This window comes from Toxotes jaculatrix, chromosome 12 (assembly GCF_017976425.1).
Source record: "Toxotes jaculatrix isolate fToxJac2 chromosome 12, fToxJac2.pri, whole genome shotgun sequence".
Classification (NCBI taxonomy): domain Eukaryota; kingdom Metazoa; phylum Chordata; class Actinopteri; family Toxotidae; genus Toxotes; species Toxotes jaculatrix.
Genome location: NC_054405.1, coordinates 13,712,099 through 13,736,710, shown reverse-complemented (window position 1 = coordinate 13,736,710; position 24,612 = coordinate 13,712,099). Strand labels below are relative to the sequence as shown.

At 41.0% G+C, this 24,612-nt stretch overlaps 2 protein-coding genes across 4 annotated transcripts; one reads left to right on the top strand and one right to left on the bottom strand.

The window, feature by feature from the left end:
- Positions 1 to 1,797: 1,797 nt before the first annotated feature.
- trpc6a (transient receptor potential cation channel, subfamily C, member 6a) lies at positions 1,798 to 9,717 on the top strand. Of its 2 annotated transcripts, none has more exons than XM_041051300.1 (14): positions 1,798 to 1,961; positions 2,925 to 3,247; positions 3,595 to 3,727; positions 3,919 to 4,219; positions 4,874 to 5,059; positions 5,228 to 5,392; positions 5,488 to 5,731; positions 5,823 to 6,053; positions 6,524 to 6,788; positions 7,023 to 7,218; positions 8,207 to 8,407; positions 8,629 to 8,685; positions 9,057 to 9,132; positions 9,388 to 9,717. In XM_041051300.1, the coding sequence occupies exons 1-14, from the start codon at positions 1,822 to 1,824 to the stop codon at positions 9,513 to 9,515; spliced, it is 2,646 nt and encodes an 881-aa protein (XP_040907234.1). In that variant the 5' UTR covers positions 1,798 to 1,821; the 3' UTR covers positions 9,516 to 9,717. The 2 variants fall into 2 exon arrangements, with proteins under 2 accessions (XP_040907234.1, XP_040907233.1); XM_041051299.1 differs by having other exon boundaries at positions 2,919 to 3,247.
- Positions 9,718 to 9,874: 157 nt separating this feature from the next.
- Positions 9,875 to 24,144, bottom strand: arhgap42a (Rho GTPase activating protein 42a). Of its 2 annotated transcripts, XM_041051297.1 has the most exons (24): positions 23,797 to 24,144; positions 21,361 to 21,456; positions 21,202 to 21,263; positions 19,308 to 19,379; positions 17,524 to 17,625; positions 17,317 to 17,427; positions 16,866 to 16,970; positions 16,448 to 16,577; positions 16,231 to 16,331; positions 15,893 to 16,002; positions 15,696 to 15,774; positions 15,563 to 15,602; positions 15,357 to 15,419; positions 15,164 to 15,238; positions 14,935 to 15,019; positions 14,802 to 14,860; positions 14,528 to 14,633; positions 13,813 to 13,972; positions 13,579 to 13,729; positions 12,336 to 13,055; positions 12,042 to 12,201; positions 11,622 to 11,693; positions 11,415 to 11,494; positions 9,875 to 10,735 (listed from the first exon to the last, which is right to left on the bottom strand). In XM_041051297.1, exons 1-24 carry the CDS (start codon positions 23,948 to 23,950, stop codon positions 10,647 to 10,649), a joined length of 2,982 nt encoding a protein of 993 aa, XP_040907231.1. In that variant the 5' UTR covers positions 23,951 to 24,144; the 3' UTR covers positions 9,875 to 10,646. The 2 variants fall into 2 exon arrangements, with proteins under 2 accessions (XP_040907231.1, XP_040907232.1); XM_041051298.1 differs by lacking the exons at positions 21,202 to 21,263; positions 21,361 to 21,456; positions 23,797 to 24,144 and adding an exon at positions 20,523 to 20,599.
- Between the last annotated feature and the right edge of the window lie 468 nt (positions 24,145 to 24,612).

Sequence of the window (24,612 nt, the reverse complement as noted above, 5' to 3'; positions counted from 1 at the left end):
GGTCCAGATTGGGGTAACAGATTTATTAGAATGTGGAACCTGTGCATGTGCAGGGTAAATACTGTAACTGACATTTCACTAAAATCTAACTTCGGTGACCCCATGATCATCCCCTTGTGCCACTCTCAAACTAAAGTGTCCTCTTTTTACACTGCAATCGTCCAAATTGCCATGAAAATTCCCGAATCCTTCAGATGTGAGTGCAGTGTTTCTTCACTTCCAGAGGGAGGCAGCAACTCACTTGTGTCATTTACCAATGTTATGCTTTTCTTGCATTGTTAAAAGTCAGGTCCCACACACACACACTGCTGACTCTGCAGAGGTGACAAGCGTAACTTGGCTGTCCTAACATATTTGCTGCATGTGTGTGTGTGTTATGGGTTAAATAACGAAATTATATTTGAGGAAAAATGAAGCCACAGTTTTCTCCAGAGACAGTGATGCTCAGGTCACTCTCAGCTTGTGTGTGCGTGGGTGGGTGCGTGCACGCGTGTGTGTGTGTTTGGCATTATGCACATACCAGACCACACAAAGAGCCACAGATCCTACCGTGTTATCACCAGAATCAGTGGTACTAAAACACACACACACAAAACTGACTATCCAGGTGCTTGCCCACTCTGTGCCCCCAATAAGAGTGTGTATGTTTGAGCTGACAGTGTTTACATCCAGATCTTAGGTCTGTTCTGTTCTGAAGTCTCAACAAAAACTCTTGCTGGTGACATTTGTCAGAGTTCACTCTCTATCCCCCCCGACCATCCTCCCCATAAAATCTGATGCCGTTACGCCATGAAACGTCCAAAGTGACTAAGCTTCAGCAATCAGGCCCTTAAAAGGCAATTTTCGCAGCTACAATCGCACATCACAGACTCTGCTTTATCACATTTTTTGATGTTGAGATGTTTATGTGATGTAATGGGTTGTTTTCTGTGAAATTTATACTGAGACCAGACAAAATTTGGTGAACTGGGGAAACAAGCGACAGTAACACAGAACACACTGTACTATCAGAAAAAAAACCTAAAAATATTGTATGCGAGTGTGTGTGTGTTCTCATCAATACAAGAGACTCTCTGACTCACCTTCGACTGGATGCTGAATGTCTGTGACATGTTTGCGTGCTTAAAAACACAGACATGCACAATCAAATATGTATGAATACATACTGTGTGTGTGTATGTGTGTGTGTGTGCAGAGTGGGAAGTCGTTTTCCCACAGTGGACGAAGATCAGTAGAGAGTGGGAGCACACAGGAAACAAAGTCTACTGGGAATTTAAACCCTGAGGAATCTCATCTGCTGTTCATCAGCCATCAGTCACTCCTGCACGCATGCACACGCACACAAACACACACCCTGACAAAACTCAACATGTACTCTAAACACTGCAGTTTAAAATAGCATTTTACAGCCTTAAGCATTAAAACTGCAGACAAAGCACATATTATATTTTGAGAATATTCTGCTGCTGTAAATCAAATCATTTTTTGCAAATTAGCCCGGTTTCTCAAAACGGATGCAGAGAGTAATTTCAGAGAGAAATCACGAGGAGTCTGTAGACTCAGCTAAAACAACTGAGACAAAAAAGGCCATGTTTCACCATCAAGCTTCTGTGGTCATAACACTGTGCTGCCCTCCACATCTGTAAAGTTCAGTGAGTCGTGTAAATAAAAGTATAGTGGGACCCAGAAGGATGCATTCTTTCTCAAGAACACAGAAAAAAACAGAGGGGGAGGGAGAAGGAGAGAGAGTCATGCCACAGGCACTTGATTACTCGTTCATATGAAGCAGGAGGAGACCCTCGATAGCTGACTACCTCCAGGATGAACCACAGACCGTTGGGGGTTCAGCATAACAGCCGGCCTGGGGGTTACACTAACAGCCCTAGGGCCAGGAGCCGTGATAACCTGCTGATGTATGATGATTTTGGCGAGGAAAACTGTTGCACTGGACGATGCCTTGGGTGAGTGTCTCATTTACATCCCCTTTTTTGGCCAGATGTTCATGTAGTGGGCAGGTGTGTTTTGTTTTCTTGATTAACAATGATTTGTCTTTAATATCCTTTCAGCAGCATTTTGCATTTTTACAGTTTTTATGGTAACAAAGCATAACATAAGGCAATGAAGTGAGACAATAACCTCGCCTGTAGCTACTTCTCATTTTGATAGTGACAGTGTAAAGTCATTTTCAAACTTGTTATTTTCAACATACACTGTCCACAACTCCTAGGTCTGCTGGAGATCAAAATTACATTTTTCATGTTTGTGATGTTACACAGTCTCCTTTAAAAGTCATTCATATTCTTTTAGATTGATCTTACACAGCATGTTTACTGTGTGGTTCACAGTATGAGACAGCAGCTTTCACAGTTTGATCTCAGAAAATTCTGAACATTGTAAAATGCATCTGAATGTGATGATTACACGTAGGACAGACATTGGCGCTAATTTACATCACTGTAGTTTACATTCCAACTTTGCAGTTACTTGGAAAAAGAGATTCGCTGCTGTCAATCAGTAAATGCTCCATCAGTTTAATGACATTAGGATTACAAGAAGATTATGAGCAGTGGTGTGGTTTCCCTTTAGTTCTAATTTACAGCCCACAAGAATTGTTTTTGAGGTTCTTGTGCATTAACGTGAAATCATTGTTTACAACACAACATTTCTGTTTACTCTTTGGTTTGTTTACGTAAGTTAAGATGGGGTTTTCTAGTCAGAGAATAAATATTCCCAGAAAATTTAGCTGTATTTGTTCTGGTATTAACACAGCATAAGTAGAATTAGCGATTACATGTGAAATTGTGATGAAACTAGGAACAAGTGCAGGAAGTGTGGTTTCTAAAAGTGTTTGTGTGTGTATGTAAGTTACCATGTGGATAATATATACTGAGTGTTTATGTTCCCTGACTCTCTGGCAGCCACAGCAGCTCTGAGAGACAGCTCATGGCTCGTCTCACTGCTTTCAAACGACGCCAGGCTCTTCGTGGTCCTGCCTACATGTTCTCTGCTCCTTCAATCAGCCTGTCAGAGGTTGAGCAGCGTTTCCTGGAGGCAGCTGAGTACGGCAACATACCAGAGGTGCGGCGTATGCTGCTCCACGTGCCCAACTTGAATGTCAATGCTGTGGACTACATGGGCCAGAATGCATTGCAGCTGGCTGTAGCCAACGAGCATCTGGAGGTGACGGAGCTGCTGTTGGGGAGGACAGATTTGGCCAGAGTGGGTGACGCCCTCCTGTTAGCCATCAGTAAGATGTGTGCATTTGTGTATGTTTCCATACAAGAGTAAAAAAAAAATGTAACTAGTTAATCACGTGTGGCAGAAAGCTGAAGTGCTGCTGAATGAGTTTGCATTAAGGCACTGCATTTATGGCAAGAAGTTTCAAGGTTATTTCTTACTTTACAGTAAACATATGCAATGTCATCACAGAAAAATGACAGCTGCATTTCTTAAAAATACTTCTACGTCTAGGGAATTGTCACAGGTGATTCATGTTCCACAATATTAGCAACAGCATTGAGGTAAAGTTGTCAAATGGACCAGGTACCAAACTACACCAACAGCTCTATGTCTGTGTGTGTTTGTGTGTTGTAGGTAAAGGTTATGTTCGTATCACAGAGGCCCTGTTGTCTCACCCTTCATTTAGAGATGCCAATCGTCTGACAGCCAGCCCTGCTCAAGCCGGCATGTTGGATGACTTCTACGCTTACGATGAGGATGGGACAAGGTGACACATTCAAAAGAAAGAGGCGTCACTAAAAATGCTCTGCCCTCTGACAGTAGGAACAGTAGGAACTGCACCAATGGTTCAATAAATATCTAATTTACTGATATGCGGGACGCCCTGAATTTCCCTGATTGTTTAAAGGTTTTGAAAATGTACACTACATATGTCTTTGTGTGTCTACATTCCCATAGGTTCTCTCATGACGTGACTCCAGTGATACTTGCAGCTCACTGCCAGGAATACGAGATAGTCCACACCCTGCTGAGTAAAGGAGCTCGCATCGATCCACCTCATGACTACTTCTGCAGCTGTGACTCCTGTAACTACCAGCAGCAGTTTGACTCCTTCAGCCACTCGCGATCAAGGATCAACGCCTACAGAGGACTCGCCAGTCCTGCTTACCTCTCCTTGTCCAGTGAGGACCCGGTGCTGGCAGCCCTGGAGCTCAGCAACGAACTGGCAATGCTGGCCAATATTGAGAAAGAATTTAAGGTACAAATACCATCCAAGAATCACCACCAGCAATGATCCAAGACTGCTGTGCGCTGCTCATCATCAAGTACACAAAAAGTCTAATTTGCCATGTCTCTGCCAACCACCTGCCAGTAAACACAAGAACATTTTATGACCCTTGAGAGAGGAAGCAGAAACAGATGAGGGTCTAGAGCCTGTAGTCACTGTTGACATTGTTGGTCTGACACACATATAACATCTATGATTATTACTAGGCCTACAGCAGGACACTGTACTATGGGTACAGTATAATAAATAAATGTCATAATGCTTCTGAGAGCAAAGACGTCCAATTATTACAAATCCAATTATTACAGATCCAATTTCCTGCCTCAAAAGTGCAATATTATTGTCAACATAACTGTAAAATTTTGGTATAGTTAAACAAATGTGACCAGAGTCAAAATGACTGGCAGCCTCCATCTTACACCACAGTTGGTGCTGCTGCTTCTTAACATGAAGACCACGTGGAAGACCAATGGATAAGATGTCATCAGATGGGTTGGTCAATGTTACTTCAATCCATTACTCCACTCCTACTCCATTAGTTATCCCAGCACCAAACCACATCTACTGTAGTACATCTCAAATGTTTCACTCACTGATGCACATATTCCCTCATGGTGTTCGTAGAACGACTACTGCCGTCTGTCGAGCCAGTGCAAGGACTATGTGGTGGGTCTGCTGGATCTGTGTCGCAGCACGGAGGAGGTGGAGGCCATACTGAGCGGGGAAACGGACTCTGAAGACAGCTATGATCTGCCAGGTCGTCCCTCCCTCACAAGGCTCAAATTAGCCATCAAATACGAACTCAAAAAGGTGAGCGTGCTCACAAACAAGGTCAGACTGCCGTTTAGACTGCAGGCTATTGGCTCTAGGTTCACACTTCAGTGAAGCAATAAACCTTTCAGCTTGTAACTGCTGCCTTGTTCCTCTCACCACCCTTTATGTCCCTGTTTCCTACTCTCTTCACTCGGTGCCCTTCAGTTTGTGGCTCATCCGAACTGCCAGCAGCAGCTGCTGAGTATCTGGTACGAAAATTTGCCCGGACTGAGACAACAGACCACTGCTGTCAAACTGCTGGTGGTGCTGGCGGTGGCTGTAGGACTGCCGGGCCTGGCTCTGGCTTACTGGTTCGCCCCGTGCAGCAGAGTATGTCACTCACACCAATTTCCAAATGCACAAACTAAATTTTACATCCCTGTAGGACATTTTCCCTCACCCTCAAACTGTTTCATCTCACCCAGGTGGGGAAAGTGATGCGCAGCCCCTTCATGAAGTTTGTGGCCCACGCCTCCTCCTTCACCATTTTCCTGGGTCTTCTCATCCTGAATGCTGCTGACCGTTTCGCAGGCACCACCCTGCTGCCAAACATGACCCACCATCAGCGCCCAGGGGGACCCCACCTCAACTCTGACCCGCTGCTGCTCTACCGCATGACCACAACACCCTTCACATGGATGGAGATCCTCATCATTTCATGGGTCATGGGTGAGAATTAGGTGATCAGGATGAATGAAATTTGTCATTAAAAACATCATGTCGGTCTCCATAAAACATTGTTTGACATGTGCCGCTGCAGGTATGATCTGGGCTGAAGTGAAGGAGATCTGGAGTCAAGGACCGGGGGAGTACCTGGTTGAACCATGGAACTTCTTAGACTTTGGGATGCTGGCGATCTTCCTCGCCTCCTTCAGCTGCCGCTCCTCCGCTCTGAGACATGCTGACTTAGCCCAGACCTACGTACACACACACTACAAACAAACACTGATTAATGTCACACTGCCCCCTGAGATACACTACTTCACACTGGGTGAGCATGCTCACACACCTGCACAGACCAACAGACCGTCAAACTTAAGTTAAATAAAAACAGGACAAGACAGATCAATCTTATACTAATCATGTTTTGAAAAGTTGCATTTTTTTAAAAGCAGCTCTAACTAACAGTTGCTTAGTTCACTGGTTCCCAGCATTTTTGGCTTGAGATGCCTTAAAATACACAGTCATAGCTGATAATCATTGGAGGTCAGAAGAGGAGAAACAAATATCTTACAAGACAAACAAGATTAGAGAAAAGTCCCCAAAAAAGAATACATATTTGTGTAGGAGAATATTTGTCTTTTCTGTTCTGTTCTTACATGACTCATGATGAGTTGAGATAGATTGGCTTTGTTACATACCTCCTCTGTTAAATGCCTAATGTGGTTGTGCACAAAAAAAAAAAATCCACTTCAGTCAGTGTTCATTTGCTGAACTTCACTGACTTCTTTGTTTTCGCAGCACGAATCTACTGGTTGCCATCGGATCCCCAGCTGGTATCGGAGGGCCTGTATGCAGTGGCAGTGGTGCTGAGCTTCTCTCGGATTGCTTACATCCTCCCAGCCAACGAGAGCTTCGGCCCACTTCAGATCTCTTTAGGGAGAACTGTCAAAGACATCTTCAAGTTCATGGTCATCTTCATCTTGGTCTTTCTGGCATTCATGATAGGCATGTTTAACCTATACTCCTACTACCTGGGAGCGAAGCAGAATGACGCCTTCACCACGTGAGACATTTTCTGTACACGTCTCCATGTGTTCACACAGTCTTTTTTCTAAAAACGAATAATACACTTTGAAATTTGTTGTGCAGTAACTTAAACACCAGGTTGCAAACATTTTTTTCTTCAATTTCTTTTCTCACAGAGCATCTTTAACATCTCCTTTCTGATGGTTTGTTTGAAATCAAACATAAACTTCCTCTCGTCTCCCTCCATTTCCCTCTCTGCACGTCCATCTAGCCTGGAGGAGAGCTTCAAGACATTGTTCTGGGCTATATTTGGACTGTCTGAGGTCAGGTCTGTCGTGATCAACAACGGACACAAATTCATCGAGAACATCGGTTATGTGCTGTATGGGGTCTACAACGTTACCATGGTGATAGTGCTGCTCAACATGCTCATCGCCATGATCAACAGTTCCTTCCAAGAGATTGAGGTTTGTCAATCAAATGCTATCATCATAATAACATCATCATGTGCTTCAGAAACAAGCTCACGGTGGCCTGAGAAAGCATTACCTATCTTGTTGACATGTAGCACACATTCTTCACACATCCTGTCAAAAAATGTTTTTTCAGTTTATGGCAGGAAAGAAATAATGTGATTTAAAACGGGGAAAAAATGAGGCAAACCACATTACTCCAAATTGTCATAGTAAGTGCGGCTGGTTCAATTAGAACATCTGAACGCATCTGAACATGTTTTGTAAATAGATAGCACTTTTACATTTTTGTATACAACAACATACTATATAGATCTAAAATCTAACAATTCTGAAAAGTGACAAATTACACCAGTTTAGTATGTACTGTAAGTATGAATTTACTGTAAAGTGTTTCCTTTTATGTACAAAATCTACCAAGCCAGTAAACTGTTTTTAAATGTTTTCATTGTAGATGAAATGTGCACAGTGCTGAGGTTCAGATTTTCAGTGTACAGCCTCTGTTGAAGAAATCTTTCAGCATTTTGGGAAAATATGCATGAGATATATACGCAGAGTTTGATACAAAGATTGATATCACTCTCATATCTGGATGCTAAACATGAGCAGCTGATTAGCTTAGCTTAGCACAAAGACTGGAAACAGGGGGAAACAACTAGCCTGGCTGCAGACTTCACTGCTCCAGGCCAAGAAATAGCTCAACACTAACTCCCCATAAAACCACAACCTTTTTTTTCCCACACTTATACAAACAAGATGTAACATGTTAATGAGTGAGCTTTAGAGATGCTGGTAGGAGGATATTTTCTTTAACCTTTAGACAGAGCCGGGCTTGCTGTTTCCCCCTGCTTCCAGCCTTTATGCTAAACTACCTGCTGTCTGTCGCTTCAAATTTCATGTGCTCATGAGAGTGGTATCAATTTTCCCTAACATACCTGGACTGGTATCTTCTCCAACCTGTTTGTTTCTCTCTTTTCTTCAGGACGATGCTGATGTTGAATGGAAGTTTGCTCGGGCAAAACTCTGGTTCTCCTACTTCGAGGAGGGTAGGACACTCCCTGTGCCCTTTAACCTGGTCCCCAGTCCAAAATCTATGCAGGGGCTGGCCACATCTATCAAGTCCTGGCTCCTGCAGCATGTGACAGGACACAGTGAGGAGAAACCTGACACACAGCTCAACCAGGTACCACACAATGCGCACACATGTATGATTGACATTAAAACATCATATAAAACATTTACCCTTCCTCAGCTTGTACAGACATGATACTTAATGGCTCTTTAAAGACAGAGCCTGAGCACCTCCCAGTGGTTTCTCTGCTGCACTACAGACTCCACCACAGACCTGAGGACAAGAAGAAATTGTTGTGTTAAATTAAAGTTAACTTCAGCTTAATCTTCCAGCTCGGAGAAGGCAAACATTCAGGATATGGGGATTCTACCAGCCCAACCAGATATCAGGTATGTGTGAATATGTATTTCACGCTGTGACAGCTGTAAATTCTAGTTACTCTGCAGAACTGGGTTTCATATGCAAAACAGGTGAAAAGCTAATAAAATAGGATTAATTGCTACACTATAAAGCAATCAATCTTCCGAGCCGGTGCAATGAAATCTTGTTCATTATACGTACTTGGGACGTGAATGACAATAAAGTTCTCTGAATAACCTACACTTTAACCTTTACAAAACTTAAGCATTTCTCATGTTAATGTAGCAATAAAATAATTTTCTGAAAGAATTAGTACTTCTAGATCTTAAACTTTTTTATAGTATTTTAAATTGTACCTGTTCAATGAATTTAAGCTTTTTTTTCCCGTCACTGGTTGCAGAAGATCATGAAGCGACTGATAAAGCGCTACATCATCAAAGCCCAAGCAGACAGAGAGAGTGACGAGATTACTGAAGGTAAAATCAACACAATGATAAACTGGAACTGAACTGAACTTGTCCATTTTAGAAATAAAGGTTTTCTAAATGTATCTGTCAGTAAATCAAGCATGACATCAATGGTATCCTGTAGTATGTAGTGCCATCCTTGTGCCAAAAAGAAAATCTTCTCAGATGTCTTTTTTTTTTTCTATGGCATTTTTTTCTGAATCTTTCCATTTTCCATTTTGGCTTGAAGCTTTTTTTATGCCTTTGTGTCTGTTGTTAATGCAGGAGAGCTGAAAGAGATCAAGCAGGACATCTCCAGCCTGCGATATGAGCTGTTAGAGGAGAAATCACAGAACACGGAGACACTGGACGGACTGCTGAGGAGGCTGGGAGAGATCAGTACATCTTCATAGTCGTCTGAAGATTAAAACACAACAGCCTAAGGATTTTAAGTGCCTGTTCTGCATCACTGAATGTAGATAAAGTGTGACAAAGTTATTTCTATGTTTATAAGGCAAACTGAGTGGTTTTGGTATTGCATGAAAAATAAAAATAAAAGAACCCAATGTAATCTGGATAATTTAAAACCCTAAAATGAATATAATAAAAAACATAAAGACGAGATTGTGGGACCATTTGTCCTCCCTCACATACCAAACATAAAGATTATTCTGATAATTATAATTTGGAGAAATCACACACATGTACGTACACAGAATTTGTAGATACTTTTCTTTTTCCTGCAATTTAAAGTAAAAAAAAAAGCCTATACTTTGCCAATACTACAAACAGTACTTGCTTATCCTCATATTTAAGAAACAGCATCGATGTGAATGATCAAATAACTCAGCAATAGTATGCTTTGCTTACAGACATATCACATTGGCAAAACTACATTGAACTCAGAAAGTTTTTTTCACACGGAAAATAACTGGTAAAAGCACAAAATAATACTTTTATAATAATATTATAATATTTTTAAGGAAATCATTTGTCCTTTATTAAGGCAACACGAAATCTGACAGAGACAGTAGGAGGAAGGTGTTACGGCACGACTGAATCTCAGACCAACAGTCCACACTGCTCCCACAGAGAAGTGTGAACACTTCATCTCTGCACAGTTAGAATGTTGATATGATTATTTACAAACCCATAAATTACCAGGATTGATAGAAAAATACTGCTCACTTGTACCTTGAAGACACATTTCATGTGGTGTTGCTGAACGCAATCGTAAAAGAGGAGCTGATAATGTTGATTAAGGGAAACCAACAAGTCAGATATTAACATCTACAGTATTATAAGCTGCTTAATAACACATAACGTGGTTCCAATATAGTAGTCAGATAGACATACAGTACACACATCATACAGATTCAGCCACAGTAGTTTGACATACATACGACAACAGTCACAGTTACAAGATAAATATATTATATCTTTGATAAGCAGTGCAGAGTGTTGCTCTATGCGCTGCAGATCCCTAAAGTCTAAGTTAGATCTCTGTGTTACTTGGTGACGCGATGATGACGTCATCAGGTCTGTCAGATATAGGTGATGTAGTTTTCAGGTATGAGGCCCGTTCTGCCGTTGTACGTCGCCTGAAGCCAACCTGGTTCCACAGACGGGTACACTGCAGACACAAACAACTCAACTCAGCAAGTGAACAAACAATTAAACTTCATCTTATATAATGAATTACACAGACACCCATAATCGTAATCTTTGCAATTCCTCTACAACTTCTAAGCAAATTTTAAATTCTTTTTGGTTATGTTGTGAAGTGTACACTCCTTAAATGAACAACATACAGCACATGATCAGTGTACTGCAACTGTTCCACTGCGGGGTCATAAAAATGATTTCACAATGACTTCCTGGAAATGTGTTAAAATGCTCACAAAGCAGCTAAGATATGTCATTTGTTGTAATTTAGTGTAGCCACAAAGAATGAATGGAAACCATTCTGTATTCTTCAGAGAGTCCTTGGATCAAGTCAGTTAACATCTGTGTTTCATGGCTATGAAGTGGGCAAAACTGTTTGATGAAACTTTATTTGAATTAACATTTTGAGGGAGACAGTACAAACACTGTAAGTTAAGAAAGAAGAGAGATTACATGAGGTTATTATAAGGAACAAATAAAGATTATAAAAAGAAACTGTATCAACAAAACATTTGCATAACAGTTAATAACAAATAAAACAGGGCTGCCACTATCAATTATTTTCATTCTTGATTAATCAGCTGATTATTTTCTCAATTAATTGATTAGTAGCTTTATTTGTAACCTGTGAGTGCTTACACACTTACCATTTGAGAACAGCGCCCCCTGTGGAAAACTGAGCTCATGGCTGTGCTCTGCCTCACAGGAGTAAAGAGCTTTTGCTTCCCTAAGAGACAAAACATAACCAATCAGAGTCAGAGAGTGATTTAGCAAGAGCTTGTGTACTTCAGGCTTCAATCACAGCTTCGAGACTATAAAAGATATTGCCACAAACAACTTCAAAATCAACGTACCTTCCAGAGGAACATATGTCTAATGCTGAGGAGAATACCGAACTCTCACGTTGTGGTAGTCTGACTGATAATCTGTAACACACAAGTGCATAGCTCTTAATACATTTCCTGAGGTAATTTCCAGTTTTAGAGAGAGAGAGTGAGTGTGTTGGTTTGGAAAACTCACTCTCAGCATCTAAAAACAAAACATACAGGCAGGTCTTGAGCCAGTCAGAAACATGTAATAATTCCTGGAATCAGGATGAAATGTCACAGTTAAAAATATATTAACAATTTCACAAACTTAGGTGAGTGTTTCTTCAGTCAGCCATATGTTCTTGTTTCCTGAGCTCTTTTGTTCACTCTATGTCTTTTCCTGCTCTGAGAGCATGGATCAAAACTCTGTATGCTTAGAGCACCCTGATGTCTGAGAACACTCACACTGATCCAGGCCTCTGGTAACCGTTGCTGGATGTGGCCGCAGAGTGTTTCGCAGTCAGATCTGAGCCACACCGCATGTGTGAAATTTTGCGTATGTGTGTTTTGTCCTGTGGGTCCAGCGACATAAGACTCTGTACAGATCCGTGGCAGCTTTTGTAATCTAAGATAAAAACACAATGAATCAGAAAAAGTAAACATGGAAGTGACAGATATTTCAACCTTTCACACTATCATCACACTTTATCCTGCAGATTCATCTTTGTCTTTGTGCAGCTACAAAAGAAATGTACGCACCCTCAGAGATGTGTAGGGAGGTGAGAGAGGAAGATGTGGAAAGTTGGTAGGGAAACAATGAAGAGGAGGAGGAAGAGGAGGAGGAGGCAGTCCTGTAAGCAGTCCTGTGCTGCTGAGAAGGAGAGGTAGAGTCCGTCACTCTTGTTTCTTTGACAGTGGAAGCAGTGCTGGATGCATTTCTTTGATCCACTGAATGAATGCTCTTCAGAGAGGAGACAGATGACACTCTCTGAACAAGCTGACCCTCCCTGACAGAGGAGGCTCCCTCCAATGAAGACTTCTGGATGGAGGTGGACGATGTGGAGGTTCTGGAGGGAGATCTTGACTCTTTAACAGATGACAAAGAGGCAGTGGAATTTACTTTGAGAGGCAAACTCCTCTCTGCAGAGAGTATAGAGGACATGGAGGAAGACACGGAGGAAGTCTGCTGGGCTGGAGTGAGCTGGGAGGAGGTCCAGGAGGAGGAGTAAGGAGTGAGTTGAGGGGAGGTGGCGCTGTCTGTTGGGTGTTTTTGATCATTCCCATTTGAGGAGCTGTGGGAGGGGGAGCAGGAGGAAACTACAGGGGGAGATGCAGGAGCTGGGGGGGACGAGTTGGGCTCGGCAGCAGGGGAGGACGGAGGAGAGGTCTGAGACAGTCCGTTCTTTTCAGAGGAGTGTGATGACAGAGACTCCTGGCTGCCCATCGGAGTCGTGCTGGGGCTGCTACTGAATGTGTCACCTAGCGAAAAACGGAAACATATCACATAATGAAGAGACTGAATGACAATGACTACATCAAGGTTACTGCTCAAGGATTACTGAATCTTCTAAGGACCGTCCCACTGATACTGTCTTAGCCCCTTTAACTCATTTGTATAAAGATTAAAGTCAAGCATTACCAAAAGTGTACATTCTTTAAACTTATTACTGTCACAATAGTTGGAAATGTTTCTGCTGCCAAGCTCGATTTAATAATAATTAACTAAGCCCATCACTCATTTTTTAATGTACAATCTTAACCTGAAAAGTAACCAGTAGCTATGTCAGATAAATGTAGTGGAGTAAAAACTACAAAAATTCCCAATGAAATGTTGTGGAGTTGAAGTAAAAGAAGCATAAAATAAAAAAACACTCAAGTTAAGTACCTCAAAATTGCATTTCAGCAGTGTAAATGAGTAAATGTACTTAATTACTGTCCACCACTGAAGGCAGGACATACTGTATGATGAGATACAGGATCTGTAGGTTGCAGAAAGACTCACTGTCGTTGTCTGCCAGGCAAAGAGCAGGAGGGTAGAGACGAGCCTTCCTCTTTCCAGATGACAGGCAGATGGCCTTGTTCCTCCGAGGAGTCGACCGAGAGGACGGAGCCTGAGGTAACGGCACCGACAGGTCTGGGGCCTCACCAAAGATCTGACAGGAACACACAGTATACATGTTTGTTAGGTGTGTGTGTTTATGTGTGTGTCTACGTGTGTTTATATGTGTGTTTATACCTTGTCATGGTTTTCGATGATAATCTCCACCACAATGTTCTGAAACTTGATGTTCATCATGGCGGCCACCGTCTCTTCTTGTGACCTCATCAATGTGGGGCCGAAGATCATTCCCAGGTTGGACACAGTCATCAGGTTCTGGTCGCTGTGAGAGGACACCCTACACAAACACACACACACACATAGAATAAGCATGTATATTTAGTATGTTCTATATCATTTAACAGGGAAAGAGATCAAATTTTTTTCCAATAAACTGTAATATAAAACAGAAGCAGAAAAAAAATTAAAAACCAATCACAGTTTCTGTATGTCCTCCTGCTAGTTTATGTAGCAGGAGGACATTATCTAGTTAATCAAATAAACATTCCTTAAAAGGTGTCAGTTTAATGAAATTTGAACTGTAATCTGTAAAAGTATTCACACCTCTGCAGTTTGGAATTACCTATCTTGCTATGAATCTTTTCCCACATGGATTTCACTCTTTGATGTTTATCGTAATCCATGACTGTTTTACATTCTGCCTTCTTTTACCCAGTTTGCCTACAAATCATCTGCCAGATGTTTATAATAAAGCTAAAAAGGGATTTATGGTGTGAGGATGACGTTCGTGTTTTCAAATAAGTTTTAAGGGAGAATAGGATACTCTCGAAGCTGAAGGAACATTTTCCAGGTGCAGAATGAAAAACAACACAATATGTGTTAATATACATACTTGAGGAGGTGGCTGGTTAAGCGGTCCAACATTGCTCTGTTTTTTTCTGGTAGTTTGTGAACAAGAGCATGAATGGCTCTCACTCTGTACTTCTGGTCATCATACTCTGTGAAACAAAGAAAGGGATATGATTCAGTGGCATCGTAATTCGCTTATCTTTACGTGACACATAATGTGGTATGCGGCAGTACATTCAATCCAAACACTGGAAACAATTACAGATTGTATCTTTCATACTCTGTGTACTTTGTGTTTTCAAAGAGGCAGATCTTACTTGCAGCCCTGATGAACTCTTTATGTAGCCTGTAGGTCAGTAATGGTTCTGCCAGACACCTGCATGCACATAAGAAATGATGAATTCATAATTCATGAAAAGTGTTCTTTAAGAGGACTATATGGTATGTTACCTGAAATAATTCTTTAGGCCACTGGTGATGGTCTTGTTGTCCCAAGCGTCTGCATCCAGCTGCATGTCAGAGGGAGCTGTTGCCGCTACAGAAAAGTAGAGACTTCATGATTCATCTATAGTGACACGCTTTTAATCTGTTGTTTGTTTGCTTGTGAGTGTTTGTGCTGGAGCAAACCCTCCCCACACAGGAAACAACATCATCCAGAGGAAAGTAGGCCATTTCTTACCAAACACACTCGTCATCAACCGCTGCACTTTGGAGTTGACTCCTCCGGTCCTGTAAAGCCCCAGGGTGGTAATACCTACACACACAGACAGGTTTTAACATTCTTGGTAAACCAACGCTGATTTTAATCTTCGGTCTGATTAAATAAGAATCAGTCTAATTATAATCATACACATTTTACGGAGGAGGAATACCTCTTGTTTCCACCAATTCAATACACTTCTTAACAAAGCTGAAGCCTGCCTCATTGAGAAATGCTGTAAAACAAAACAAAAAAACAAACATTAACTTAATATCTGATATGCTGCAGGAAATAGTAACAGATAAATCAGTATTTTTTTCGTTCTTCTGAACTAAAGAAAATGCAGCATTTGAGAGCAGAATAAATCAGATTACTTACTCTCCTCCTTTTTGCTAAGTAAGGAAGGAAGAGTGTAGATCTGTAGAACGAAAGATAAAAAGAAGATCAATTAAAAAGTCTGTCATTTCAAATATTAGTTTTTCAGTGATGGATATGACACATGTATTCATACAGGTTCTTTTCCATCCATTGCCTCCATCCACAGCCGCCTGTTGGCCTCGGACAGTGCTTGTAGGGTGATGACGCCATGTCTGCAAAGAAAGAAAGATCATTTTATCTGAGAATGATCCAACAGTAGCCATTTCTCAGTTTATTTATCCCACAGAAAGTCATGTGTTATGGACACTCTCATTCATCTTTCCCTCTCACCTCTCCACCACTTCGATGTCGAAGCAGAAGCGTTTGTCGATTGAATCAGTCTTCCTTCTGACACACGAGCGCAGCCTGAACATCTCCGGTGCGCCGTTCACCACACCATTCTGTGAAGAGAGAGTAATACACATCCAATATGTAGTATTTAAGTACTGTATTGTAGCAAAGAAATGTAGCCCCTCAATTACTGTACTATTACTAGGACTAGTACTTCTTACTTTTCAGTTTGTGTCAAAAAACTTAAAAACTTGTGAGAAGCTTGAGGTAAGTAATGCAGTTAAAGCTAAAACATTTAATGACACTGATACGGTTATTTATCTGTGCTGCCAGCTCACCTGTCTGCTGGCTGGTCTGGCCTCTGTGTTGCTCATGGTGAACATCTTGGAGCTTTTTTCATAAGTACAGTAGTATCTGGTCCACACACTGCCCAATGGACCTAAAATACATGGCGCACATTTTCATGCAGGTGCACTTTGAGTTTGACAGATTAAGTGACATAAAGAGACAGAGGGAGAGAGGAGAAAATATTTAAAATATTTCTGTGCATCTCACGTTTCTCCTGTATGTACAGGTATCCTTCCATGGTAAAGCAGCTGGGGCCTTTGAAATCTTCTTCTGCTGATCGGATCCTCTTCATCAGCCTCTCCACCTCAGCACGTGTACTTTCAAAGTTATTGCGAGCCTTAAAAACAAACATATGCATGAGAAACTGCATTAAAAGGAGGTCAGTGTACATATTTACGTGAAGAACATACAAAATTTCTCATTTGTATTTAAAAAAAGCGCCTGTTTTTATCCAAAAGAGTAGTTCACAAGGTGTATGAACCACTTACAAACACTTTCACTACCATCTGTGGGAGTTTTCTACTTTGGAACAGGTAGTGCCAGATGCATCCGAAATTATTCAACTATTCATAAGTGATATCAGACCCAGATTTTGCCTGGGGGTTTGCAGTAAACACACACTTACATTCTGCAGGTTGAACTGAAGCTGCTGCTTGTAGGGTTCAAACTCATTGGCCAGCTCATAGCCTTCATGGTAGAACGTAAACAAACCCTGCAGGAAGGCTAATAGCTGAAGAGCAGAGGGAGAAATCCACAGGAAAAATGTTAGGAGGGGGCTTGGGAGTTTAGAGTATAATGAGAGGATTACAAAAGAATGATTGTCAGTCATCTGTTCAATCAGTCAAAATAGGAGAAAAACCCCCGAACTCTGCCTGTTGTTTGGTTTTCTACCCATGTTTACTTTACAACAAAGAGTTTCCCTCTGTGTCAGACGGCAGAGATCTCCATGCAGGAAGTGCTGCTACAGCAACAGGAAGTGGGCTTTACTGATATGTATCATTAAAACGTTTTTATCACTGGCCAAACAGTGTGTGTAATGTGTGTTTGACCATAATGTATTTATACTGTGAACTCACTGGCTCCACAAATTCAAACTTCTTTCTCTCCTGCACCTCTTGGATCTTGAAGACATACTGCAGAGATGCATCATAAAAAACCTGTCTGTCCTTACTCATCTGTGAGTCAGCCTGCAACAAAAACACACAACACAGTTACAGCACTTTGTTATCTAACACATGTGGGAGGAACTAGGTGTGTGGTTTGTAGGAGTTGGGACAGTTTACCTCGTGCAGCTGTGACTCCTTCTTTTTGGAGGACAGGCTGAGGTGTTTCTCCAGGACAGAGTAGTACCTTTCTGTCTCTTTGTCAAACTGCTTCTTTCCCTCCTGGTGAAGTCAGAGGAAGGATGTAAACAATAAATAAAGGCAAGCTCCTGAACTTTTTCATCCGTTAATAAAGGTCTTTAAATTCATTTTTTTTATTTAACACATAAAGAATGTCACACTTACACAACTTGAATATAGATTTGAAAAAAATAATAGGAGTCTGACTGGGAATCTCATGTCCAGTTATCAGTACTTGACAGTTTTCAGTACTACTACTGTACTACTGACATGGTTCAGTTAGTACTAAAAAAGTATTGAAGTATGATATCCAGTCTGACTGTATAATAAATAAAACAACCAGACTGAATCTACAGCTGTCAAGCAGGTATAATATTTAACACCTGGATTTAGCCTATTAGCATGTGAAGTACAGCTGAGGTTGATCTTGAGAACATGGCTAGTTTCCTAGTGTCTCTTTGAGGCTGCACTTCAGCAATGATTGGTCACATGATCACTGTAACAATGCCAACACGCTGATGCTTAGCAGGTATTCACCATGTTCACCATCTTTTGCAGGTATTTGGCCATAAATCAAAGTACTGCAACTTTGAATATCTGTAGAAAATTTCATCGAAATCCATCCAATAATTCAAGACACTTCACAGAACTAAAAAAAAAAACCTCATGGTGGTGCTAGAGGAAACATCAGGGGCTTACCAAATGTCTGCTCCAAACTTCATCCTAAAATTCCTCCAATAGCTGTCAAGATATTTTCGTTTAGACCACAGTGGTGGTCCGACCAACTGACCAGAAGACTGACATGGCCTGCTCTGGGGTCTTACTGACAGTTTGGCTAAAAATAGCAAAATGTCACAAACCGGCAATGAGACCACAGCATCCCCCAAAACACCCGCAAATAACCCTTTATCTGATTTTCTAAAAGTGACAAAAGTTCAATGGGATTTTAGGATAAAGTAACATTCCAGCTTTGAGGGAACAAAAAGCTACGACGTGCAGCGGGACCATTAATAATCTAAATAAAGAGACTCTGCCAAAATATTTAGGACAACAGCTCCTTTCCAAAACAGCTGCAGATACAAACTCCACATGTCCAGCGCCTCTTTCTTGCTCAACAACACCAGCGTGAGGATGTACCACTCACACACTCCTGCTACATTCTACAGGCTGAGCACTCGCTTCAATTCAACACAGAGAAATAATCTGTGGTTTCAGGGTCAACTTTATCTGCGACCAGTTCTACTTTTAAAAACCCTGACGCTGCTATCTCTGCCTCTATTTCTGTTTAAAAAGAGAGCAAATAAAAAAATGAGAAAAACTGAATTATAAGATTTGAAACAGCTGCTGAAACCAGACCTACTTTGTGTTTACACTGCCTCACTGAGTTCAGCTATCTGTCTGTGACGTATTCCCTGTCTTGCCTCCCAGCGTCCGTTCCCATGACCTTGCTACTGACACTGGACTGTGATCCACCGTTTATCTGCACAAATTGGATTCTCTGACCACTGACTGAGAGACCGACTGGGACCAGAGCAGGATGATCTGTCTGATCAACAGCCACAATGTTAGACAACTAATGAACATGCTTAACGAACTGAGCTTCGCATATACTGGCCTGGTTGAAACCTCACCAGAGACTGTGTGACGTTCTGAATATCACCTGTGCTTCCATTATGTAAAAAACGTCAAAGCAAAAATGGATCAGTTACTTTGTGTTAATATACCTTAACAGCTCCAATCTGCTCCTTACGAAACCTCTCGAGTGGTGAGATCAACACGTCATCAGCATTCTGGATCTGAGAGTGGGGGAAACACAACTGTTTAAACAGTAAACACTACAACCAGCAATAAAAATCAGACAACAGTTCAGTCTCTGAGGGCTGCAGACACCAGTGACTGTTGTACTTAAAGTCTTGTACTTAAAATAGGTTTTGTGCAATCTGATTGCTCAATAGAAGCTTGTCTTTTATTTTCCTGAACATTTTGTCTTAAAGAGACAAATTTCTTGGCACTTCTGCTTTATCAGGGCCAATCTAAAATATATAGACTTGCTTTAGAGCAAGTGCAGCTTCCTCTGATTTTGCCCCTGACTTAGCCCCTCTGTATATACCATGAGCTGGATGACTGAGATTCTTCACCGACATATGAGCCAAGTCGAGCAAAGTTTGAAATCCTCCAAACGTAAAATAAAAGTGCTGCAGTTATGGTAATTGTTTTACAGCAGATTGCAAAGTGTGTATGAGAAACCCAATGTTGAGTCAAGCACTAAGGAAAGATACAGGGCTCTGGTGTTTGTATTTGGTCTCGGTCCTCTTTAGTCATGAGTCTATATATTGTGAGTCTTGGCCACATCTTGCTTTGGTCTGTGTGGCTGATTTAAGCATTAGACTCTAAATAACTTCCCAGGCCTGCAACACGACTTCACTTTCACTTCAGGTTACTGCACCAGTACCCAAAGAGAGGTCTGCTGTCTTTGTCCATCCTTTTTTTTTTCTTTTTTTAGCGCATTACGATAAGCAGGATGAAACTGAAAGCTAAGAGAATGAGGGGCATTGTCAAATAGAGACTTTCAGGTTGAACAGGTAGGTATTTGAGAGGAATCCATTTGCTGGGATTGCCCTTTAACTTAATAATGATAGTATTATTAGAAGTTCAGACCTATCAGCGGTTTTGCAGTGGTGCCACTCTAAGCAAAAAAAGCATACCATTAACACACACACACTCACTCACACACACACACACATAGAGCAGACAAACACACACAGGACCCTTTTATGGACTTTCCCAGGCAGTCAGGGCTGTGCTCAGTCTCACAGGGGAATTGGCAGAATAGGTTCCACATGGTTCCTCTGTAACTAGACCATGCACATAGCCACAAAGGCACACACACACACACACACACACAGGACTATACATAAGTTAGCACACTATGCACATACATTGCACATGCGCAGAAGTTTGTCTACACACAGACTGTGCCAGACCCCAGTCACTCCCACACAAAGGCCTCTGGTTGATGGAGGGTCTATGAGTCAAAGAGGTTTTTTCCGAATCGCCATGGAGCACTCTCTGCTGCTGGCACGAAGCTTTCACTACAAATGTGTGAATCAAACTTGTGGGAAAACCACATTAAGACAAAGGCATGAGGATGCCAGTGTGATGCATCTTGTGAAGGTTACTGAGAAAAACTGTAACCTTGAAACTTTCACTTGCTGACTGTCCAAGTTGGGTCAGTTTCATCTTGATGAAGCAGAGACACAGAGAGTGCAAAACTACGGGACAAGGGAAATTGTTGGTTTAGACTTATTTGAGCAAGAAGAATTCTTTTCCATGTAATTCCTTTCTAAAGATGTTTCTGGGGTTTATTCCCAACAGAATAAATGTAAGTGAATCACAAACATTTTATTTATGACTGTATGGTGCACAGAAAACAATTAATAAGAACAAAGTTTGTGTTAAGCACACTTATCTTGTGTGTAACTCATACCAGTCGCCTTTCATTTTAATGTAAACTGACCCCCTTTTCTTTAAGAAAGCCTACAACATAAAGACACACATTTTTCATTTTCTGTTCTTCCTCTTTTTCACACACACATACAAACCGACATTTTTCCTTACCAGTCGTTTTCTCTCCTCTTCCATGGTGCTCAGGAGCTGAGAGAACTCCTTTAAGGACTGAGCTGCAAAACAAATTAGACACCTCAAATGATTACCTTTGAATTATTTTGCAGTCTCAACTACTAGTTTTATCGATCATTAGGAACATTTTCATCTCACCTATATTGACCTCATCATCGGTCTCAGCATCTCCGATACATTCAAACTGGAAGTCCTGTAGAGACTGAGAGAAGCGCTGGACAGCAAGAGAAAGACCTGATAGAAAAACAGAGAGAATTTTATTCAGTCACTTAAAGCAGGTACAACAATTTACTTACTGCCATCACTTATTCATAACTACTGTAATTTCCCAGTTTCCACATAATGCACAAGAATGCTCTCAGCGTGCGTTTGCATACTGCCATTATTGGCTCAACACAGTGTAGTGCTCCCATTTCTCTACAAAGATACAGGCAACATCACTTATTCCCTCCTTTAATAAATCATTAATCGTGAAACTCTTGCATATCATCCACTATTGAGACATAAGGTGTCAAAGTCTGACGTAAACAAACTGCCACACCCTGCAGCAAACTCCGCTTCGCCCTTCTCTCTCTGAAAACTGTGTTTACATGTCCAAACAACACTCCAATAATAGCATTTAATACCACCTTTTAGCGTCTAAGGTGCACGAACACTTGGCACCACAAGGCAGCATTCTCTCACTCACACACCCACAACACTGGTCTGTAAGCCAGCTGCCATAATGCACTATTTCAATCACACCACTGCAGTATACACTGACAATAAAACCATTAAAATGTCCCTCAGTAGCATTTTATACCAGATTACTGCCTGGAGATCAGCAAAAAAAAAAAACTGCGGTCAGGCTTGACACATGAAATACAGTGTAGACACGTTTATTTTCTGTCAGTAAGTGAAACACTTCAATCATTAGTATCAATATACTTTTCATTTAAAGGGTCAAAAAACATAACAGTGCCCTTAATTCTAAATATTTAAAACGTACATTGCGTTGTGTTCAAATATCTTTCATACACAGCTGTGCATGTTTCCCTTAAGGGGAGCTGGACTGTGTTAATGCCAATAGTTTGTGGTCAGATGCCTGCAAAACTTTAATGTGTTTCACTCATTTTTACGACAGCGTTGTTCAGTCTAATTGAAAATCCCATTTTGCTGCAGTAAAACACACAACTTTTGAAAAGGATTTTCCAAAGAAAACAGAATCTCCAGTGGATTGAGATGGTATTGTTCTGTACAGCGTCAACACAGATGACTTCAACTGGCAGGTGAGTCAAAGAAACCGCAGGCAGCAGCAAAACGTAGGTGTGTCTGAGCTTAAACCTGAGGTGATCAAAAGACACTCCAAACAAATGGGAGGTACCTGCTTTTATAAAGCCACCATTAGCATATGAATATGACAGCCACCATCAAACTGTGCAGCAGTTAAACATCCACAGCTTTCCAGCATGATCCATTTTATTGTCACAACTAAACCTCTTCCTTTGTGGTCAGTTATTAAATGTCTTATTACCTAAATATTAAAACACAACGATAAACACAACTTTTTTTTACGGGAGAAAAAGTACAATTCAGAATAATCCCCATGCTAACATATTGATCGTTACACCACTTTCCACCTTGTCATACATACAACACACACAACTGCAGACTTGATGAATTATTGCAGAACCTTTTATAAATGATTACAGTTGAATAACCTAAACTTTTACTGTAATGGCTCGGGAGGAACCAAGAAACCCCCCAAAAAAACTTTATTAATGCAATACTAACATTTTTAACATCAAACTTATTAGAAAGTGTGAAACCCTAAGAACTTTATTATTGGTTTGCCAAAATGTATAAAAGCATTAGTACTGAATAGAAACACACAGCCAGTTCATTCAAACAAAAGAATGAAAACTTCTTAACTTCAAAATGTTATAAAAACAGCACTTACCATAGACATTTAACACTCACTGTGTAGTTCTTTCCACATTTGAAATATTTTAAGTTTTGCACACAGATGAACAGCTAGTCAAGACTCTACATATAAGTTAATAAATCGTTATACCATAATCAGTCTGTACTTGTAAATGTAAATGATAAGTTTACAAATGGACTTTGGTCCAGATGTCCTAAACCCCATGCATTAAACTGCTATAAATCCAAGAAAAGTGTCATACTGGAGGAGGATTTTCTACAACCTGGCAACTCAGAAGTCGTTCTTAAGAAATGCTATTAACTAATCTATAAAGCATTATTAAAAATATATATATTATGCACTAATTAGGGCTTTATAAATGGCACCTTGTGAGAAAGTGGTACCAAAGTCTTTGTTTTTGTAACATCATATCGACATGCATAACACTGTGACTACCTACCTAACTGTGCTGTCAATACCACCAAGCATAAATCAGTGTTGAAGACTATTAACCCAGTTTAATGTAGGCTAAACTCACGACACTGTTTGAACTGATGGCCTTGGGTTTGCTCTCTTGTTATCAGGCAGCGGACCGTGCAATTGTTTAAGCAACTTACAGTAATACACATTTTTTCCCCCCGAAAACGACTGATTAAACAGGGTGAACTTACTTCTGAGAGCAGATATGAGCATGTTTCCATCTTTGATGAGGTCTTTTATAAACCTGTTGGTGCGCTCCAGCTCTATCTCATGGCACTGCAGTCGCTCTCTGAACTCCGGACTGTCCAAGAAAGAATCACTAAACTCCAGCGTCGGCAGACCCATCGATAAATGAATACACACAGCCAGCTATAAGACGAATACAGTCAGAACTGTCTTATATCCACCTCCGCAGGTTTTACGACAGAAACCAGTCCTTCTCTGCGCTCGGAGAAAATCGCTCAGAAGTTTCTTCCAGCTCCTTTTTTTTTCATGCCTTTCTCACTTTTTTCCCACAGAACTTCCGGACACTGGAACACAGCAGAGCCTCTGGCAGAGGGGGTTTGGCTAAGTTATACGACGAGCTCCACGGTTCTTCTTTCACCTTTTAAATTGAAATATTCAAATATAACGTCACTTTGACTTCTTACAGACTCTTCAGTTGAGTCAGAAAGCACAACCCGCCGCAAAATAAAGCGGTTAGAGCTTAGTTTTGCTCTCGGCAGAGGCTATGGTGCTAACTCAGTCTACGTACGGCTCTAACTGAAGACTCGTTACTATGGGAACGGGAGACTCCTGCTGGCGCGTGCAAAAATCAGTGCAAAGTTTGCCAAATAATAAAATATATAATGACTGGACTTTAGAAGTCTGGCCTTTATAACAACAACAACAACAATAAGGGCGTCAAACAAACTGGTTCCTACTCTACATGTAAATATTTAAAAAATGGGACACAAATATTTCATTTTTTAAAAAGGCCAAGCAATTTCCTAAAAAAAACAAAACAA

Bases quoted from the DNA above. Each gene is read 5' to 3' on its own strand.
- trpc6a (XM_041051299.1), top strand. From the start codon at position 1,822: ATGAACCACAGACCGTTGGGGGTTCAGCATAACAGCCGGCCTGGGGGT. The intron at 4,220-4,873 runs GTACAAATACCA...TGGTGTTCGTAG, and splicing joins ATATTGAGAAAGAATTTAAG to AACGACTACTGCCGTCTGTC. The intron at 6,054-6,523 runs GTGAGCATGCTC...TTGTTTTCGCAG, and splicing joins GATACACTACTTCACACTGG to CACGAATCTACTGGTTGCCA.
- arhgap42a (XM_041051297.1), bottom strand. From the start codon at position 23,950: ATGGGTCTGCCGACGCTGGAGTTTAGTGATTCTTTCTTGGACAGTCCG. The intron at 17,626-19,307 runs GTATATTAACAC...TGACTTCACCAG, and splicing joins AGCAGATTGGAGCTGTTAAG to GAGGGAAAGAAGCAGTTTGA. The intron at 17,428-17,523 runs GTAAACTGTCCC...TTTTTGTTGCAG, and splicing joins AGGAGTCACAGCTGCACGAG to GCTGACTCACAGATGAGTAA.